Raw genomic sequence first — 23,049 nt, forward strand, 5'->3', positions numbered from 1 at the left:
TAAATATGTGGGTCTTGTGATTTTAAACATGTAGGTTAGATGCTTATCACAGTGATTCCATTATATAACCACTCCAGTGTATGTATAGTGTATACATGTCAGTATAAGTCAAGTGTATACAGGTATATATGTCATACAGTTGCAGTGGCCTCATTGTTCTGACAAAGAAAACTAACCTATCGACAACAAAACAACAGCCCATCAGACAGAGCAGCAGCTTTACAGCATCAGCAGTTCTCTGATACTTCCAAACAGTGACATGGATCTATATTACATCTGTGCAGTCAGCACTGGCAGAATCAGGAAGAGAGCAACCTTCAGAAAAAGAGATTATACATCCATCCATCTAGTGGAACATTTTCATCAGATCTTTAAAGAAGATTCGATCTGAACTCTGTGGAGCCTGATCTCAAGGGTTTTAAGTTTGACACTGAAACCAGAGGATCTTTCTGTCTCTTCAGATTCACTGTGATCCAGTGATGGGAGTGATTTCAGCCCTGAGTGATCACACTGATGTTTGCACAGAGCAGATAATGAGGTGAATGTTTGGGCACATTGGTAACAGTGAAACAGTTTATTAGTAACGTGGGATCGTTTGTGTTTGGAGTATGAACTGAGATTCCTGAAGCTCTTGTCACACTGGTCACAGCTGTAGTTTCCTTCCATGTGTGTACGTTCATGATAGTTACGATGACTTGATTGTGAGAAGCTTTTTTCACAGTGTCTGCACTTGTATGGTTTCTCTCCTGTGTGGACTCGTTTGTGTTTTTTAAGCTCACCTGCAGTGGTGAAGGATGACCCACACTGATCACAGAGGTGCTTTTTAACCCCAATGTGAATCAGTTCATGTTTTTTTAACTCATTTGGTGTGGTGAAGCTTCTCCCACATTCTTTGCAGTTTTTCAGTTTGTCTCCAGTGTGTTGACGTTGATGTCTTTTTAGGGTGTCTTGTCGACTGAAAGTTTTTCCACAAAGGTCACAACGAAAGTCTTTCCCACCACCACGGTGATGACAGGGTTGAGAACTGGATCCATCTGTGTCGCTCTGCTTCTAAACAAAGACACAAAGACAGTGTAAGTCAGTCCTTCAACATTTTTATCCTGAACGTCGCCTGAAATAAAGAACATCTCTGCAGACGTCTTAACACACTCAGTTTACTGGGCTGCAATAACTACAATACTACCACCATAATACTACAGTAATACTTATTTAATATTACAGTAACATCTGATTTACATTGAAGCACTACCACGCTAATATTTTTAGGGTACCAACACAGTGCTAAACTACTAATGTAACTCTACAATAATACTAATTTAATACTGCATTAACAATACTGTAACTTTGCAGTTATAACACTCAGCTGAATGGAACAAAAAAGAAAGTAATACCCTCATGACACTGCAATTATAATTTTTGTTAAAAATCATAACTGAAATGAAAATCTGAATAATCACTCAGAGCTGCTTTTCCATGCAGTAGAATTGCTAACATGCTAACACAGTTTAATGAGCAGAGTTGTTCCAAACAGTCAGGCTAAGATGACAAGATAAAAATATAAATACATACCTCACAGTAACTGCACTTGTAGAGTCCCTTTCTGGTGTGGATCTGTTGGTGTCGTCTCAGGTAATGTGGAGATTTAAAAGCCTTCTCACACAGATCACATTTATAAGGTCTCCCCTCAGTGTGGGTAAACATGTGGCATTGTAAGTCTGTGTGTTTAGCAAAGTGTTTGCCACACTGTTCACAGCTGTACACATCATGTCCGGTGTGAATGCGTAGGTGTCTATTTCTGCTCTCCATCAGGCTGAAGCTTTTTCCACAAATGTCACAGCTGTATGCCTTAATTCCAGAGTGGGTAACTAGATGCTTCTGTAAGCTGCCACTGTGAGTAAAAGCTCGGCCACACTGATCACAGCTGTACGCTTTAACTCCACTGTGGATGAGTTGGTGTTGTTTTAGGCCACTCTCCCAGGAAAAAGACTTTCCACACAAGTCACAGCTGTACGCTTTAACTCCAGTGTGGATGGCCTGATGACGTTTTAGTTTAGACTTCTCAGTAAACTCCTTCCCACACTCGTCACAGCTGTATTTTTTCTCTCTCTTTCTTCTGTGAGGTTTGTCAGCCTCCTGAGAGCGCTGACTTCTCGCTCCATGTTGGTCCTGCAGTGACAGAGATACAAACAGAGGCAGTGAGTGAAATGCAGCCGTGAAACAAACTAAACCTTCAAACTCCCTCCATTAACACTAGTTTTAAACCTGAAGGTGGAGTGTGGCACCAAACACCTTAAAGGTCTCTTATCCCCACCTGCTGGTAGTTCTAACGAATTACATCCAACCTGGTGCTAAAAATAATTCATGACTGTTCAAACGTTTCACTGTAGAAAACATTGGATTCATTTTTGATTAAAGGCGATTAAATGTCATTCATTTTCAATCTATATTAATAGTAGTGTGGGTGTACTGTGGGGGGATACTCCCACTAGGTTTAAATCTGGGACTCTCCACCATTTGACCTTAGAACTGAAGAAGCTTCTCGGATGAGAGGTGAAACGTCTTCAAGTAACTTAAAGAAGTCCAGACGCTTTTCTTTGCAAGCTCCTTTGACAAGTTGCAGAAACAATACTTCAGCATCTAGCTATCCATGCAGAAGACGAGCGAGCATAAATTGATTAATATTTTTAAGTGGCAGGTAATTTCAAATGCAGCATTTCTATCAGCTCAAAAAACATCAGCAAACAAACAAACTGTTCATGTGCAGTTTTGTCTCACAGTGTGTTACTCGCTAAAGCAGCCGTCCCCAACCCCCGGGCCACGGACCGGTACGTGAGTTATTTGGTAACGGTCCGCAAGAGTGAGACTCGGGTGTGAAATGTATGGTTTTCAGGGTTCTTATTGGTTTTTAGCGTTATTTTGTTATCGTTTTTTTTTTTCGTTAACTCGGTTTTCCTGGGTCTTTTCACGTGTGTTATGAATAAATCTTCTTTTTTTCGGTACCGGCACTACTTTTATTTTGTTGTATTTATCCGCGACACCTTAAAGGCCGGTCTGTGAAAATATTGTCGGGCACAAACCGGTCCGTGGCGCGAAAAAGGTCCAGCTGCTGTACATCACAGGGAGAGAAAGGAAAGAGAGCTAACTTCACTCAGAGATGGAGAAAGATAAGACACACAGGACAGGAGAGGAAGAAGAGAGGTTAGATTTAAAGGGAAGGACTGCTCAGTGGGATTTGATCAACTGGAGATTAAAGCTCCTCATGTGTGGAAATCAGATATTGGGTCTGTACATGTGACATTATGTTTTTTTAGGTTGTGAAAGATGCTGCAAAACAATCTGAGGCAGATTATTTAGTGAAGTGATTGCATATATAATAAAATACAACACAGTCATATAACAGGTTGGGAGTATGAGAGTTTTAGACGTGACTGATTATTTGGTGAAACTGTGATATTTTCCTCACCTTCTGTGTTAAGCTCATTGTTTCCTCTGTAGTGACTCAGCTGAGTCCAGATGGCTGAAAATGTTCCTCTGCTGCTCCGTCAGACTCTTCTCCTCCTGCTGATCAGCTGGGACACAAAACAGATCTTTGTTAGGCTCCACACTGCACTGAAGAGTCAAAGTGTCTCATATGTTCATCTGACAACACAAAGTACAAATTTCACTCTGATTGCTTGTAGAAATCTTGTGAGACGTGTTGTGCTGCAAAGTGAGGAAACTCTCTCACTCACTTATACTTCAGGAGGAACTTTGTGACATTGGCTCTAATATTCTAAGCAGCCCTTTACTATGACAGGGCCAGAAAGTCCTATTTGAAGGTTTGGGAGAAGGACCATGTTAAAGGTGGATTGGTTTATACACTTTGTTATGATACAGGTAAGGCTGTAAGAGGCTGAGAAGGTGTCCTGAATGAACCTCTAAAACCAGTTTTCAGCTAACGACTCTGCTTCAGTCTGGAAAACAGCAACTACAAGTTTAAAGACTCCATCAACAATTCACACCCAGCAACAGCCTGAACAGCTCCTCCTGTGGTTTCCACAAACAGGGACAGACCTGAGACTCTCCCACCCAACACTTTCAACTCCTTCAGCCCCCCAGTCCCACCACCTCCACCATGTAAACAGACTCTTTAACATACAGACCCCAACAAAGCAGCTGAACAAGGCTCAGTGTCTCTATCATAAACCCGTTTACTATGGACAGGGCCAGAAAGTCCTATTTGAGGGTTTGGGAGAAGATTATAAACCATACAGTGGATCACAATATGAAGCAGTTTAAGACGACTGTTGCTGTGAACTTTCACTATAGAAAGAAAACTGAACAGAACATCTGAATTCACTCGATGCTAAACATTCATTTCATAGAATGAAGAATTGTAATTATACTCAGATCTACCTGTGCTTTAATGATGTGGCCTTTGAACTCACACACTCAAAAGCTTAAACCAGCTTTCCTTCCTGACTTTGACTGCAGCTGTGTTTGACACAGGAAGACATTATTACATTCTTCACACTCTCCTGCACATTAACCACCAAAATATATTTTTATTCTCTGTGCTTTCAAATATGAACACTGTTTACTTTCATCTCTGTTTCATTAGTTTTTGTTAACATCTTCCTGTGCATCACTTTACAGCAGCCAGACTCATTAAAATTACACTTTGTAGGAGTTCACTTCCTCTCATGTGTTCATCCACAGCAGCTGGACAATAACGTTTATTGTGACCCTGATACTGCAGCAGATCGCTCTCATCCATTTCCTGTTATCACTTCAAATAGAAATGAGGCTGTAGAGGTTTGGTGCATGCAGGAAAACAGCTGCAGGGACAATGAAAAGACTTTTCTGCTCCAACTTCTCCCAGCATGCTGAGCTAATGATTAGTTGGTGTTTTTCTCCAAACACTCTCTCACTCTTCTCTCAACGTGTTCACAATAAACTGTGAACAGACACCGAGGAGAGCAGCAGAAGACCTCATTCAGGAGCTAAACTCAACATGAACTGAACTCACAGTAAAGTTAGCTCGGTGCTTACCTTTAGATGAGCCCACAAACCGAGAGAAACTCCGTGATGAAGCCGGAACTCTTTCCAAACACAGGAAACAGATCAGGAAGCAGAGACCCACGTGGTTCACGCTGATCTCAGCGACGATCCAGGAGACAAGGGTGGGCAGATCGATGCAGATATCGATCCAAAAGTTTGTTTAGTTTGTTTTATCATCCAAATTCATGATTTTACTCGCTTAGGATGAAACGGTAACTCGTCTGCGTAAACTGTGTCCAGCATGTGATCCCGAAACAGACTTCTTCTTCTTTGTATTGTTTATTGGCGGTTGTCAAACACCAAAATGGTGCATTACCGCCACCAACTGGTGTGGAGTGAAACGTCGACACCCAAATCCTCCCTAAATGTATACTCTGTTTTAAAAACTGGAATAAGGCCTGACAACTTTCACTTCTTGAACCCTTTTTCAGTAAACTTACGTTTTGAACAGCGGGCGAGTCAACATTATCCCCCTATTCAGCTTCTCGGCGACTCAAAGGTTTTACAGTCACCAATAGTAGTGTTCAAATCAATATGTCCAAATCTTATTCCAGATATGACCACCTCCTCTCTCCTACTCCTTCCTGTGCTTCTCATTCCTCCTACCTTCCTTAAATTTTTATACAACCATCGTCCCCTCCGTTCTTCCTCCCACTGTTTTTGTCATGTTTCCTTTATTTCTTGCCTTATTATACTCGTTATCTCTGTCTGACAGAAGTTAATAGCCAGGTCAGTTAACCCATATTTTGTGGCTTTCTTCACAACTCTGTCGTTTCATTTCCTCTGACTCCATAGTGAGCTGGAATCCATAAAAAGCCAACTATAAGTCCCATCATGTGTATTTTGTTAAATGTTTGCTGAACCTCTGTTAGTACATCTGCTCTACTTTCTGAGCAGCTACACTATAAACTGGCCAATGAAGAGCTTCAGTCTGAACAAATGCCTGATTGTAACGGTCACATTTCTTCTACCCACTGAACAGCTGACAGTACTGGAAGCATTTCTCCAGTGTGTACTGACGGTCCACCATTGATCCTTTTCAGGGACAACAAATGCTACCCCGGTTTGACTGGCTGTATTCTTTGATGCATCTGTATATATTTGTACATAATTATAATACTGATCATTGTAAGTCTGTACTGTATGTAAGTTTCAATTAAATTCCCCATTCCTGTTCTTCTTTTTGTGTAATGTGAAATCTACTGTGGCATCAGTAGATTTGGCTCAAGCAGATCCCAGGAACAACATTGGAGATCGGAGCGCAGTCCTAGGAACAGCTAGGATGCACAGGAAGTATATGAAAATCTGGTCGTATAAAAGTTACATTTTGTTAGGCTTTGGGTATTTGCATATGGTTTTTAAAAAATTAATATAATCTTTGTAAAAACTGCTCGTAAACTAGCTTGTATGGTGGGTCCTGTGATTTTTCATGTATTGCCGCTAACATACAGCTGATTTTGATTTTTAGAATTAACCTTTTTGTGATATGCTTTGGTACCAAAGAGCAAACGGCTCAATTTATTAAAATCAGGCAATAACAATAACCTCTTCACTGGGGTGAAGAATCCAGCCACTGTGGCATGGAGGTACAAGAATAAATCAATTTACACATCATATTGATATGGGTACGGTTTATTAACCCTCGTGCTGTACAGAACCTGTGGTGTCCAGATTGTAGATGGATTTAGGGATAGATATTTGATGGCACCTGTGTGTGCCGCTTGCCATCAGCTGTTACCTGCTTTGTTTTTGCTAGCTTTGTTTACATCTGTTTTCTTCAAAAATGTCTGTACACTTCTGGTTTATGACTTCCAATCGCTACTAAATATCAGAGCCACTGTTGTAGAGCAATCCCGACTGGCCCAAGGATGTGACGATTTTCATATCCCACCTGTGTTCGAGACTGTACCACTGTTCCTCCGGTGCGATCCACAATGCCATCCCACCAGGAAGAAATGTCAAAGAAGGCGAGGGAAACGGGGCAGTGTATTGGTGAAATTCAAAAATTGCATGGCTGCTTCACCGACAGCTAATTCTTACGCTCTCCTGAACAAATTTGCCCCGGATATCAAGTATCAATGTCAGCATTGGAATGGTTTCAATCTTACCTGTCTAACCAAAGTTCTTCTGCTAGATTAGGGGATACATGTTCCTCAAAACCCTCAATTTTTTGTGGGGTCCCCCAGGGGTCCATTCTTGGCACAGTTCTCTTTCAATTTATATGCTCTCTGTAACGGCAACCTTCGGTCCTTCTTTGCCGTCTCTGCAGGACGTAAAGTTTCTGACTCGTGCTCTTGTTAAGTAGCTTGGATGCCTTCCGGTAGCAAAAACGAGGTGAAGGAAAAAAGGGGCAAAACATTTATTTTCCATACAAATCGAAAGGTACAAAACAAATGCCTCTGGTGGGAGCTCCGTTTACATTCCCTTTATGTTACAACAAAAAATAACATTAAAACAGCGACGGTCAGAAAACTGTTGCTCCACATCCTGCTTGCTTACCTAACCTTTTACCCACACCCCTCCGCATGTGGGCCAAATACACACCCCCTTTATGACATCTATCAACACTTTACAACAACGACAGACTAACAAAGCAGGATTAATTTATGGAGCACAGACTATTACATTATAACATAAAATGTTCAAGATTATAATAGAAACTTAAAGATTATGACAAATACTTAAATATGGCATGATGTAACTGAGTAAAATATTGGCCTGGACTTGGCTCCAACACTCTCTATGCGCTCAATTTTTAAAACAACCTGGCATCTCACACCATTGTTATGCAGACAACTCACAGATTTACCTGCCACTGAAACATAAATCTGTGAGTCCTTTGAAGGGATTGCTGGATTGTTTGGAGGATGTTAAGTTGTGGATGGCTTTAAACCTTCTCAGCTTAAATGAACAGAAAACAGAGTGTTTGGTCCCTGTGACCACTATGACTTTGGGCCCTTAGGAATTTATTTTGAAAAAGCCCTTGCGAGGAACCTAGGAGTGAGTTTTGATAGTAATCTAACATTTGATAAACATATTAATGCCGTCATTAAGACCAGTTTCTTTCATCTTCAGCTACTTTCAAAGTGAAGCCATTTCTCTGTTTTACAGACTTTGAGATAGCTATCCATGCCTTCATTTCATCTCACCTCGACTTATGTAATAGTCTTTACTCTGGTGTTAGTCTGTCATCAGTTAGCCGACTGCAGCTAGTCCAAACGCTGCAGCACAGTTACTAACTGGCAGATGGAACTACTTTGAACACCGGCGCCCCCGTGCGTGGCATCCTGTTACAGCAGCTCCGCTCATTGTCAGCTTCTTTCTTATCTCCTCTTTACTTTTGCCAATTTTTTTTGTATCTAAAGTTTCAGCTGTTAGATTTTGCAGTCATGGACTACCATTTTGTGCTAGTCTTGGTTGTCTTTCTCTGTTTTTTTTTTTTTTAACTTTTGTTGGCCGTGTTTGGGAACCCGGCACATGGATCCTTTGTTTAGTGTAGGTATCAGCTGTTACCGCTGCATCCCGCAGCAGAGCTGCCGGTGTTCCAGATCTACTGGCGTTTAGATCTACTGGCGTTTAGATTAACTGGATTTGGTCGAACAGATATGTGGCAGACTTGCGTTTCAGGAGCTGCTACCGACAAACGAGCAAAAACACGCCAAATGTGTCATCTGTGACACTTGTGAGGTTATCTCAAACACATTCCGTCAGTCTTGATGCTGTTGAACAACAAAATGTTTAAAAATGTGGCGAGTTTACCTGGTGATATCCTCATGCGCGACGCGATCGCGAAAACAGCAAACAATTAACACCACGCCGATGTTGTTCACAGGACAGCAAGAGTAAACGATCGGGAGACTCTTGTCGTCGTTATCGTTCCCCTCGCACGTTTTATTTCTCCGGTTTCAGCGTTTAAAGCGAGCAGTTTACTTTGTGTGTACTAACATGGACTCGAGTCAACCTGCGCCACCTCTGGTCAAGTGCCACAACCTACAGCCAGATCAACTTGTGACACACATCTGCAGCACGTTTGAATTTGTTTCATGCACAACACATTTGTATCTTTCAATTGTGTCTGTCTGTGCGTCATGCAAATAAACCTTTGACAAGAATGAAATGATATATTCCTTATTGGCCTACATTTGTACAAAATTCCAAATTATATACACAAAGTCATAGAAATCACCACCCCTGTTCATCATGATTTTAATATTCACTTTTTCCATAACAATGAAATACGCCTTGGACAAATATGACACAATATTTCATCAGTGTTGTCACATCACATCCTGTAAGCAGAGTCTGCCTGTGTCTTTTTTCTGGAAATGAATATTTCCAGCCAATATAGGCAATCCATCAACATGGCTGGAGAGTTGGTAGTTATATACAGTCTGTATAAGTGTGGTCAGTCTAATGAACATTTATAAGGAGATGGCAGTTACTGTGAATTCACAGCAGTTACACAGTGATTAGTAATAAACAGCCAGTGAGAGTGAGTGGATTTAAGAAAGTCAGTGACTCAGGTGTGTCGATTGGTTTGTCATCTGTTTTTGGGACTGGAGAAGACGTAGAAATCTTTTGTTTTAAATCTAACTTAGGAAGATTCCTGTTTTAAAACAAGCACTTTTTGTGAGAAATGCAAGAAGTACATCTGCAGAAAGCACACAGCCATCATGTGGACAAAACTGAAAATGTTGAACATTGAAAAACTGAGAACGTTGGGCAAGTTCAAAAGAAATGTGTTTGTAAGAACGAAAAACCAAATTGTTCCTACAATAGTTATGGAAAGTCAAACTGTTGTATGTCTGTGTTCTACATGTTTATCTCATGGGAAATAAAGTTGCTATTGTTTCAGTGCAGTTTTTTGACAATCCTGAATGGATTTACACAGTACAGGTCAAAATGACCTGCAACAAAATCAATGTCATTTTTTTTGTTTTTCAACATAATACAAGCGTTAATTTCCAAAACTTGTTGCATATGATCTTCAATTTGAAGCAGATCCACTATCACACAGCAGCTGGAGCAGTCTCCAATGGAGGTCAGTCCACTGCTGCCACCTGTGGCCAAATACCACAACCTACTACTAGATTAACTTGTGACACATCTGCACCTGCTGCTATGATCATATTGAGTAGAGGCTGAGTGGTTGCACTTACCCCTGGTACATCCAAATCTACCCACCAACATGTTGAAAGATGCAATCCCAGTAATGTGGATTGTCAACACTAAAAACAATCAGTAACCAAAGACAACAGGGATCAATTTTCTCTGTTTATTTAGCAACCACAACATTAGTAGTCGCCTTCTGCACAAGGGAAGTCCACACACACTGTGTGGTACCACTTTCCACAGAAGGTGCAATCTGAAAGATTGAATGAGATTGTCGGGGTCATTGTCTGACTGTTTATTACTAATCACCTGCTGTACATTCACAGTAACTTCCATCTCCTTACAAATGTTTATTAGATCCATGCTTTTATTTCTTCCCGCCTGGACTACTGTAACTCACTTTATGTGGGGGTCAGTCAGTCATTGCTCTCACGTCTGCAGCTGGTTCAAAATGCGGCTGCACGACTCCTAACAGGAACTCGAAAAAGAGAGCATATAACCCCCGTGCTAGCCTCTCTGCACTGGTTGCCTGTGTCTTTTAGAGTTAATTTTAAACTTCTTATGTTTGTTTTTAAATGTCTTCATAGTCTTGCCCCGCCTTACCTCTCTGAGCTTCTTCATCCCCACATACCCTGTCGGTCTCTCAGGTCAGCTGACCAGCTGCTCCTGGAGGTACCGAGATCCAGGAGGAAGCTCAGAGGGGACAGGGCCTTCTCTATCGTGGCTCCTAAATTATGGAATAATTTGCCCATGCACGTTAGAGAGGCCCCTTCACTGTCCACTTTTAAATCACGTCTTAAAACCCACTTTTATTCCTTGGCTTTTAACCTCAGCGAGGCTTCTTTTAATTGAAGTAGTTATGATTTTACTCTTATTTTATTTGGTTTTTACTTATATCTTATGTAATTTTATTTTATAGTTCAAATGTACAGCACTTTGTGTCAGCTGTGGTTGTTTTTAAAGTGCTTTATAAATAAAGTTGATGATGATGATGATGATAACCATACTTATACAGACTGTATATAACAACCAACTCTAAAATGTTTGTTCGCAGAGAAAAGATACAGACAGACTACGCTAACGACATGTGATGTTACAACACTAGTGAAATATTAGTGTCATTTCATTCTTGTCAAAGGTTTATTTGCATGACGCACAAACAGACACAATTGAAAGGTATAAATGTGTTGTGCATGAAACGAATTCAAACGTGCTGCAGATGTGTGTCACAAGTTGATCTGGCTGTAGGTTGTGGCACTTGGCCAGAGGTGGCGCTGGTTGACTCGAGTCCATGTTAGTGCACAAAGTAAACTGCTCGCTTTAGTTGTGAAGCAAAAACGCTGAAACCGGAGAAATAACACGTGCGAGGGGAACGATAACGACGACTAGAGTCTCCCGATCGTTTACTCTTGCTGACCTGTGAACAACATCGGCGTGGTGTTAATTGTTTGCTGTTTTCGCGATCGCGTCGCGCATGAGGATATCACCAGGTAAACTTGAGACATTTTTAAACATTTTGTTGTTCAACAGCATCAAGACTGACAGAGTGTGTTCGAGATAACCTCACAAGTGTCACAGATGGCACATTTGGCGTGTTTTTGCTGATTTGTCGGTAGCAGCTCCTGAAACACAAGACTGCCACACATCTGTTCGACCAACGCCAGTTGATCTAAACGCCAGTAGATCTAAACGCCAGTAGATCTGGAACACCGGCCGTCTGCCCAGCTGCCTGTAAGCCCCAGCTCACTTCCACGCCTGCTGCGCTGCCGCTGCTTGACATACAGTGGGGCAAAAAAGTATTTAGTCAGCCACCGATTGTGCAAGTTCCCCCACTTAAAATGATGACAGAGGTCAGTAATTTGCACCAGAGGTACACTTCAACTGTGAGAGACAGAATGTGAAAAAAAAAATCCATGAATTCACATGGTAGGATTTGTAAAGAATTTATTCGTAAATCAGGGTGGAAAATAAGTATTTGGTCAATAACAAAAATACAACTCAATACTTTGTAACATAACCTTTGTTGGCAATAACAGAGGTCAAACGTTTACTATAGGTCTTTACCAGGTTTGCACACACAGTAGCTGGTATTTTGGCCCATTCCTCCAAGCAGATCTTCTCAAGAGCAGTGATGTTTTGGGGCTGTCGCCGAGCAACACGGACTTTCAACTCCCGCCACAGAATTTCTATGGGGTTGAGGTCTGGAGACTGGCTAGGCCACTCCAGGACTTTCAAATGCTTCTTACGGAGCCACTCCTTTGTTGCCCAGGCGGTGTGTTTTGGATCATTGTCATGTTGGAAGACCCAGCCTCGTTTCATCTTCAAAGTTCTCACTGATGGAAGGAGGTTTTGGCTCAAAATCTCACGATACTTGGCCCCATTCATTCTGTCCTTAACACGGATCAGTCGTCCTGTCCCCTTGGCAGAAAAACAGCCCCATAGCATGATGTTTCCACCCCCATGCTTCACAGTAGGTATGGTGTTCTTGGGATGCAACTCAGTATTCTTCTTCCTCCAAACACGACGAGTTGAGTTTATACCAAAAAGTTCTACTTTGGTTTCATCTGACCACATGACATTCTCCCAATCCTCTGCTGTATCATCCATGTGCTCTCTGGCAAACTTCAGACGGGCCTGGACATGCACTGGCTTCAGCAGCGGAACACGTCTGGCACTGCGGGATTTGATTCCCTGCCGTTGTAGTGTGTTACTGATGGTGACCTTTGTTACTTTGGTCCCAGCTCTCTGCAGGTCATTCACCAGGTCCCCCCGTGTGGTTCTGGGATCTTTGCTCACCGTTCTCATGATCATTTTGACCCCACGGGATGAGATCTTGCGTGGAGCCCCAGATCGAGGGAGATTATCAGTGGTCTTGTATGTCTTCCATTTTCTGATGAGTGCTCCCACAGTTGATTTTTTCACACCAAGCTGCTTGCCTATTGTAGATTCACTCTTCCCAGTCTGGTGCAGGTCTACAATTCTTTTCCTGGTGTCCTTCGAAAGCTCTTTGGTCTTGGCCAGGGGCGATTCTAGAATTAGAGCTTTGGGGGTGCTGAGCACCCAGAGAGCTGCCCAGCCAGGCAAGATAAATCATATGTTTCTTAAATTCATCAAGTCTCTCTGTGCCTGGGTCCTCGTCTTAAAACATGGCATCACTGTTTTGTACATTTTAACACAATTTGATCCCCACATTTGTGAAAGAAAAGCAAAACACTTTTTTGAAAATTCTGTAACAAAACCATCAAATCTGATAAAGGTTATTTAAATGCTGCAAAAGAAGAATGGATTGGAATAAAACAAATATATATCCTAACCTTAATTACTGGGGAGAATAATGAATGATGCTCATAGTAAAAAGTAAACTGAGTGCATTTTTTGGACAGAGATTCACTTTTAATGTGTATGTATAATATACTACAGATACATAAAAAACACTCCCAAAACAGAATAAATTATTACAAATAAAAATCTTTACTGCAGACACTAATTTTACTAATTTAATAATACTAATTTTGTGTTGTAAGATTTATGGGTTTCATGCTTTCATAGTGGTATTTGGGAGAGCTTGACATTTTATCAGGTGGTACACACTGTAAAAAGTTTAAGAAACACTGATAAGTTAAGTGTATGTGTGCTTTTGGAAAACATTTAAAGCTGCAGTACAGAATCTTTGAAACAAGCTTAAAACATTTTTAGAAAAATAGCACTCTTCTCTTTACAGCTCCTCACGTACGTACTGTGGCAGTCATACAGACAACTGGACAGTCCAAATGTTGGCCTACCTGTTACTGGCTGAGGTTTTAGTAGAGTTGTGGCTGAACCACATAAAAATATATTATTAATTTTAATCTCCCCAATCAATTATAATGTTATGTTGGAATGTTGTTAAAGAGGCTCAAAAATGTTTCAAACCAGCTTGTTTTGCAGATTCTGTATAGCAGCTTTAATATAGGGAGAACACAACTTCCTGATTGTGTGAGTAAAATCAGTTTTTGTTCTCTTTGTCAGTTTAACAGTTTCTGTTGTGCCTGTCACTGTTCCCTGTCTGTTTTCTTACCCGGTTCTTCCTGATCTTGTACTTTCTCCTCACGTTCCCCTCTTTCCTCTCTCCCTCTTTGGACTGACAATCATACACAAATAGGTTGTATTCAATTAGTTGATAAATTACATTAATATGAAAAAATACTATTAAGATCACTAACAAAAAGTCCTCTCTCAGTGTACTTTCAACCAAAAGGCAAATAACCAAACCACATGAACATCTAATAAAAGATATAAATATTGAAACACTGATCCAACATTATTCTTGATTGACGGATCATTTGATTTTACACTTTTACCTGAATGTGGCTCCTTTTTAAAAAAAACAAACAACTTCCTTGTATCCATTATGAACCTGGCTGTCTGTCTGTACAAAAAAAATGGTAAATGTCCTGTATTTGTATAGCGCTTTACTAGTCCCTAAGGACCCCAAACCGCTTTACACATCCAGTCATCCACCCATTCACACACTGGTGCTGACAAACTACATTGTAGCCACAGCCACCCTGGGGCGTGGCCCCAAAACACACACGCACACACGACAGGAGTTATAAGGTTAATGGGCATTCGGTCAGTTAGCTAGTTAGTATCGATTTAAAACAGGGTGGTAACAACAGTAGGCTACGGAATATTTTAAGCTTTAGGTTTTAAATAGGCTATATGAATTTCAATGGGAGCAACAGGACGGTCAAATGTCGCTGATTTTACTGCAGTGTAGGACGAATTGTAGGGTAGCAAACATCACCGGAAAACAAGTTGTTTTTTTTGTTTTTTTTTTTTTGTTTTGTTTTTTTTTTACACCCAGGTTACCTGGTGTAATGCTTTTCAGCTAAAAAGAAACATGGTCTGACTCCTACCTAACTATATAAAGAGTAACTGAAGGTTATGCAGCTAATATGTCCTGTTTTAAGACAGGCACTTACACCTCCGCTTCCCTGCGTCTCAGCCAGCATCGCTCTGGCAGCAACGGCGCTACAGCCAGAGTAGGGGAGAGTGGAGCTGGAACAAACCATTTTGGGAGGGGGGGTATCTATACTTTTGTTGGTAAAATGTTATGTCTCAACCAAGTACTGTATGCTTTTTATATCTTTAGCAGTGCGTCACACAAACAGCAAATATTGTCAAAAAAGTAAGAAGTCTTTGGGGGTGCTTCAGCACCCCCAAAAATGGGCTAAAATCGCCCCTGGTCTTGGCCATGGCGGAGTTTGGAGTCTGACTGGTTGAGGCTGTGGACAGGTGTCTTTTATACAGATGATGAGGTCAAACAGGTGCCATTCATACAGGTAACGAGTGGGAGACAGAAAAGCTTCTTACAGAAGACGTTACAGGTCTGTGAGAGCCAGGGATTTTCCTTGTTTGAGGTGACCAAATACTTATTTTCCACCCTGATTTACGAATAAATTCTTTACAAATCCTACCATGTGAATTCATGGATTTTTTTTTTTCACATTCTGTCTCTCACAGTTGAAGTGTACCTCTGGTGCAAATTACTGACCTCTGTCATCATTTTAAGTGGGGGAACTTGCACAATCGGTGGCTGACTAAATACTTTTTTGCCCCACTGTATGGGTGGCCATCAGGCCAGCTCCCGGGCTTCCGCTGGAGGCGCGGGTAACCACCAGAGTGGACACTTCCCCATCGCTGGGGTGGGGCGTGGGGCGTCGATGGTCCGGGCCGATTCCCTCGCCTGCTCGCGGGGTGAGGTGAAGCGGGCAAGGCGGATATGTGGTAGGGCGTGTTCTGCGATGCCACCGCAGGTTTGGTGGTGGTGATGTGTATGGCTGCAAGCGGGAGAGCTGAAGCCGTTTAATGTACTGTTACAGCAACCGTGTGATTATTGTAAGAATAAATGATGCAGCGAAGCATGAAAATGCCATCGGGTCTGCCGTGGTGGCGATCTTTTTTTTATTTTTTTTATCTTAAGTGCACGCAAACCAGTAAACAAATTAAAACACATACTGTTGATAAACTATAATACAAAAAATCACAATTAAAATTCTCAACAACAAAAACATATATATAATTAATATGTAAAGAACTCAACAACCCCCAAAGTGTCTAAGTCACGTGACGTGTCAGTGCAACACCAAAACATAAAAGTCTGTCATAATCACTTCTTGGAGTTTGTCAGAATTAGTGGGTTTTTGTTTGTCCACCCGCCTCTTGAGGATTGACCACAAATTATCAATGGGATTAAGATTCCAGGCCATGGACCCAAAATTTCAACGTTTTGGTCTCCGAGCCACTTAGTTATCACTTTTGCCTTATGGCACGGCGCTCCATCGTGCTGGAAAATAATTCCAATACTTCTTCACCAAACTGTTGTTGGATTGTTGGAAGAAGTTGCTGTTGGAGGCTGTTTTGGTACCATTCTTTATTCATGGCTGTGTTTATGGGTAAAATTGTGAGTGAGCCCACTCCCTTGGATGAGAAGCAACCCCACACATGAATGGTCTCAGGATGCTTTACTGTTGGCCTGACACAGGACTGATGGTAGCGCTCACCTTTTCTTCTCCGGACAAGCATTTTTCCAGATGCCCCAAACAATCGGAAAAAGGTTTCATCCGAGAATATGACTTTGCCCCAGTCCTCAGCAGTCCATACACCATACTTTCTGTAGAAGATCAATCTGCCCCTGATGTTATTTTTTGGAGAGAAGTGGCTTCTTTGCTGCCCTTCTTGACACCAGGCCGTCTTCCAACAGTCTTCTCCTCACTGTGCATGCAGATGCGCTCACACCTGCCTGCTGCCATTCCTGAGCACGCTCTGCACTGGTGACACTCCGATCACGCAGCTGAATCCTCTTTAGGAGACGATCCTGGTGCTTGCTGGACTTTCTTGGACGCCCTGAAGCCTTCTTGACAAGAATTGAACGTCTTTCCTTGAAGTTCTTGATGATCCTATAAATTGTTGATTTAGATGCAATCTTAGTAGCCACAATATTCTCGCCTGTGAAGCCATTTTTATGCAACACAATGATGGCTGCAGACGATTACTGAAATGGTCTCAGCAGGTCTTTTAATGACAGCAATGAAGTGCAGTGGTAAGGGTTTTTTTGGGATTAAGTTCATTTTCATGGCAAAGAAGGACGATGCAATTCATCTGATCACTCTTCATAACATTCTGGAGTGTATGCAAAATGCTATTATAAAAACTTAAGCAGCAACTTTTCCAATATTTATGTAATTCTCACCACAGCTGTATACTCTTGAAGGAATCACATCCTGACTCACTATTGATCACATCTGGACGTTCACTCGGGAGACTCTGCTTCAGTTATAAATACACTGGGTGCCCCCATCAGCTCATTAAAGGGGGTACCCATGAAAACCATTCATGGTGTTTTCAAGAGAATTAAAATATTTTAGTCAGCTTTCTACAGTTTTACATTTCAGTTATTTCATATGAAATATGTCTGTTTAATGTGAGGTAGACGTGGACACTGACTTTGTTGCTCCTTGGCTGCTATGGTACAGTGCAGCTTTTTGAGTTTATTATCTAACACTTAATGAAAACACTTATTCAAAAATATTTTTGTTTATGATCATTTTTTATTATATTTTGTTGTATATATATTTTTGCCAAATACAGTATGTTTCACACTTTCAGGTCTGGTCTGTTGTTGATTATGTTCTATAGATTTAAATAGCTTAGACTTTTATTTTTTGTATCACCACCTGGTAAATCAGTCCAACTGTAATCCAAGTGTGATTTTGGAGGAAAGACAGACAGTGTTTTTGTTTATCAAATCAAATCACTTTTATTGTCACATCACATGTGCAGGTACACGGGTACATTACATGCCAGTGAAATTCTTGTGTGCGAGCTTCACAAGCAACAGCGTTGTGCAAAAATACAATAAAATAAAACAAGCAAAATATAAGGATGGCTAAATCTGAATAAGGATGGCTAAATCTTTTCCTTGGATAAAGCTCGATGTCAAGCAAACAACTACGGGATACAACTGAAATACTTATTCACAACATCTTAATTATATACGTAAAATAAGACAACCGAAACATGTCGAACCCCAGAAGCAGGTACTATTTAATATACAAAACCTGAGATACAGATGAAAGGCTGCTGAACACGGATGCACAGCAGACGAGGAGGAGCTCGGTGGATAGATTCATGTTTATATAACTGCTCGATCGTATATTAAGTCAGAAGTAGGACTTCACTTTCCAAGGATCAGGTCTCCAGAGGAAACGCCTCACTCCAGCTGACAGAGGTGAACATTCAGGATGAGGGGAGATACCAGTGCCACACCAGCACCATCAGTGAAATGTTCATCATCCTGAATGTGGACGGTAACAAAACTCTTTTTAAAAAGAGAGGAAAGACTAAAGCTGCCACATTTACAACCTACGCAAGAAATTGAACCACAAACAACATCTTGAACCCGTATTATTAACTAAATAATTATAATAGTCTGAGTTGTTACTACAATACCTAATCAGTGATGTGGTTATTCAGCATTGTCATTCCCAAATCATATGACCTCTGACCTTTGACTTATAGTTGTTAAAGTGTGTCAGAGGAATTCAGCTGAGAGCCAAAGGGACTTTCTGAGGTTTGAAGCCCCGAGGCCTGTCTGTGACACCAGGACTGATCCAGAGTCATTTTTATAACACTTCAAATACATAAAGAAAACATGACATGTTACATCACTAATCATTATCTGTATTTAGAAATGCTTTGTCAAAACACTAAGACAAATGTTATATTTTACTGTGGTCTGAGATTCAGATTCAATTTTCAGAAAAGGAAAATTGTGACAAGAAAATCTCTTTCTGACTTCTTTAGAAATATATTTTTCTTTTGTTTTTTTTATTCTTAGTTTTTTTTCAGCTCCAGTCCGTAAAGTTAATCTCCAACAAGTAGGACAAAGGATCACCTGCAGCTCAGACGGGATCTACCCTCAACCTGACATCACCTGGTCCACCAGCCCTTCATCCAGCATCACCAATAACAACACAACAGCCCATCAGACTGAGCAGCAGCTTTACAGCATCAGCAGTTCTCTGATACTTCCAAACAGTGACATGGATCTATATTACATCTGTGCAGTCAGCACTTGCAGAAACAGGAAGAGAGCAACATTCAGAAAAAGAGATTATACATCCATCCATCCACTGGAACATTTTAATCAGATCTTTACAGGAGATTCGATCTGAACTCCGTGAAGCCTGATCTCAAGGGTTTTAAGTCTGACACTGAAACCAGAGGATCTTTCTGTCTCTTCTGATTCACTGTGATGGGAGTGATTTCAGCCCTGAGTGATCACGCTGATGTTTGCACAGAGCAGATAATGAAGTGAATGTTTGGGCACATTGGTAACAGTGAAACAGTTTATTAGTAACGTGGGATCGTTTGTGTTCAGAGTATGAACTGAGATTCCTGAAGCTCTTGTCACACTGGTCACAGCTGTAGTTTCCTTCCATGTGTGTACGTTCATGATAGTTACGACCATTTGAGTGTGAGAAGCTTTTGTCACAGTGTCTGCACTTGTATGGTTTCTCTCCTGTGTGGACTCGTTTGTGTTTTTTAAGGTTACTTGTAGTGGTGAAGGATGACCCACACTGTTCACAGAGGTGCTTTTTAACCCCACTGTGAATCAGTTCATGTCGTTTTAATCCACTTGATGTGGTGAAGATTTTCCCACATTCTTTGCAGTATTTCAGTTTGTCTCCACTGTGTCTACGTTGATGTGTTTTTAGGGTGTCTTGTCGACTGAAAGTTTTTCCACAAAGATCACAACAAAAGTCTTTCCCACCACCACGGTGATGACAGGGTTGAGAACTGGATCCATCTGTGTCGCTCTGCTTCTAAACAAAGACACAAAGACAGTGTAAGTCAGTCCTTCAACACTTTTTATGCTGAACGTCGCCTGAAATAAAGAGCATCTCTGCAGACGTCCAATTAAATTTTACTGTTTCAGTTAACACAGATAAAAATATAAATACATACCTCACAGTAACTGCACTTGTAGAGTCTCTTTCTGGTGTGGATCTGTTGGTGTCCTCTCAGGTGATGTGGAGCTTTAAAAGTCTTCTCGCATAGGTCACATTTATAAGGTCGTTCTTCAGTGTGGGTAAACATGTGTTGTTGTAAATGCGTGTTGGTTGTACACTGTCTGCCACACTGATCACAGCAGTACACATCATGTCCAGTGTGAATGCGTAGGTGTCTATTTCGGCTGTCTATATGGCTGAAAGTTTTTCCACAGATGTCACAGCTGTATGCCTTAATTCCAGAGTGGGTAACCAGATGACTCTTTAAGTGGCTACGTTGACTAAAAGCTCTGCCACACTGATCACAGCTGTATGCTTTAACTCCACTGTGGATGAGTTGGTGTGTTTTTAGGGAATCCTTCCAGGAAAAAGTCTTTCCACACAAGTCACAGCTGAACGGTTTCTCTCCAGTGTGGATGACCTGATGCTGTTTTAGTGAAGCCTTCAAAGTAAAATCCTTCCCACACTCGTCACAGGTGTGTTTTTTCTCTCTCTTTCTTCTGTGAGGTTTGTCGGCCTCCTGAGAGCGCTGACTTCTCGCTCCATGTTGGTCCTGCAGTGACAGAGATACAAACAGAGGCAGTGAGTGAAATGCAGTTGTGGAACAAACTGAACCTTCAAACTCCCTCCATTAACACTAGTTTTAAACCTGAAGGTGGAGTGTGGCACCAAACACCTTAAAGGTCTCTTTTCCCCACCTGCTGGTAGTAGAAACACATTACATCCAACCTGGTGCTAAAAATAATTCATGACTGTTCAAACACTCTAAAATCATGCCAATCCCTCCTGCTGTACACTAATATTAAGACTAGCATGCTAACACACTCAGAAAAGTAATAAATATTTACCAGGTCTATACTTTTTTATATTTCCCGTTGCTGTTTCCTATTAGATATTTTTTTTATAATTTTCTAAATTATTAAATCCAATGTAACAGTTACTAGCTTGGTTGAGTGAAGGAGAACGTCAGAGTCAAATTGTAACCTGAGGAATTTTTTACTTTTAGTCCCTACATCCCTACATATCACATACATATCTGTATTTTCTACAACTTACATTTACAAAACAGGCTTTTTAATTTTGGTTTAAGGCATTTGCGGGGAGATATTTCATCACTGCAGGCATCAAAAATCAAACCGATCTGAGCCTAAACAGTAACACATGAAAGCTAAGATGAAGATGAAAGAGGCAAAACTGTGTGACATAGTCAGGGGTTAAAATGGGCTGGTGGGGTCCCCCCCCCACTTGCACAGCACTAAACAACTACAGGTGCTCATAAGGCAGCTGTTGTTGTGACACTGAATTCAATTGAAAATGTAATTAATACTACTACTAATAATAAAGAATAATAATTGCTTGTAACTTCTTAATGTTTGTAAATATAATTGAAAAATCCATAGTATATAATAAAATACAACACAGTCATATAACAGGTTGGGAGTATGAGAGTTTTAGACGTGACTGATTATTTGGTGAAACTGTGATATTTTCCTCACCTTCTGTGTTGAGCTCATTGTTTCCTCTGTAGTGACTCAGCTGAGTCCAGATGGCTGAAAATGTTCCTCTGCTGCTCCGTCAGACTCTTCTCCTCCTGCTGATCAGCTGGGACACAAAACAGATCTTTGTTAGGCTCCACACTGCACTGAAGAGTCAAAGTGTCTCATATGTTCATCTGACAACACAAAGTACAAATTTCACTCTGATTGCTTGTAGAAATCTTGTGAGACGTGTTGTGCTGCAAAGTGAGGAAACTCTCTCACTCACTTATACTTCAGGAGGAACTTTGTGACATTGGCTCTAATATTCTAAGCAGCCCTTTACTATGACAGGGCCAGAAAGTCCTATTTGAAGGTTTGGGAGAAGGACCATGTTAAAGGTGGATTGGGGTTTATACACTTTGTTATGACACAGGTAAGGCTGTAAGAGCCTGAGAAGGTGTCCTGAATGAACCTCTAAAACCGGTTTTCAGCTAACGACTCTGCTTCAGTCTGTAAAACAGCAACTACAAGTTTAAAGACACCATCAACAATTCACACCCAGCAACAGCCTGAACAGCTCCTCCTGTGGTTTCCACAAACAGGGACAGACCTGTTACTCCCCCACACCACACTTTCCACACCTATCGCCAGCTTTTCAGCACAGGTTTTGAGGCAGGAGGGTGAGACACCATCTGGTCCGGGGACTTTCCTGGGCTTCTGTTTCTGAAATAGTTGGCTCACATCCTCAGTGTGTATTCTGAGTTTCAGGGAGGAGGAAAGGGGGTGGGGGGTGTGAGAGGTGTGATGGAGGTCGTTGAGTCTGGATTGGAGAGGGTGGTGGTCTTTGATATTTGCATAATGGCTGAATAGAGCACCACTGAAGGAACAAAGGGCTGGGAGGTCAGTTATTTGAGCATTAATATGCAAAATCAGTGGTTTCAGTGTTTTCCTTCCTGCTTTGACTGCAGCTGTGTTTGACACAGGAAGACATTATTACATTCTTCATGATTATACTTTATTCTTTTTGGGGGAAGTGCAGCTTTAAACCTTCACATGATTCAAGTCAACCCAACAAATCAATCTGAACGATTACAGGTGGGAAAAACTTCTGTAGATAAAATAAAATAAAACCCAACATTCAATCCACAACATGATTAAAAACATGATTCTCCCAAATCACCAAGAGCTGCACATTAACCACCACAATATATTTTTATTCTATGTGCTTTCAAATATGAACACTGTTTACTTTCATCTCTGTTTCATTAGTTTTTGTTAACATCTTCCTGTGCATCACTTTACAGCAGCCACACTCATTAAAATGTGACTTTGTAGGAGTTCACTTCCTCTCATGTGTTCATCCA

General features: G+C 41.1%; 1 protein-coding gene across 13 annotated transcripts in view; it reads right to left on the reverse strand.

The window, feature by feature from the left end:
• Window positions 1–23,049, reverse strand: part of LOC148101548 (uncharacterized) — a 206,784-nt gene that overhangs the window by 23,155 nt on the left and 160,580 nt on the right. For 2 of the 13 annotated variants that reach the window (XM_087846401.1, XM_087846396.1), the window contains exons 1-2: window positions 3,464–3,481; window positions 1,831–2,166 (exon numbers count right to left, since the gene is read on the reverse strand). In XM_087846401.1, the coding sequence (XP_087702527.1) occupies window positions 1,831–2,166; window positions 3,464–3,481 (354 nt within the window). Of the gene's footprint in view, window positions 1–363; window positions 1,051–1,569; window positions 2,167–3,463; window positions 3,482–19,442; window positions 20,022–20,163; window positions 20,761–21,703; window positions 21,722–23,049 lie in introns of those variants that run through there. The other 11 variants (XM_087846385.1, XM_087846387.1, XM_087846386.1 and 8 more) reach the window with 11 other exon arrangements.

The sequence above is a fragment of the Neolamprologus brichardi genome, chromosome 9 (assembly GCF_056152115.1).
Source record: "Neolamprologus brichardi isolate AB-2024 chromosome 9, ASM5615211v1, whole genome shotgun sequence".
Classification (NCBI taxonomy): domain Eukaryota; kingdom Metazoa; phylum Chordata; class Actinopteri; order Cichliformes; family Cichlidae; genus Neolamprologus; species Neolamprologus brichardi.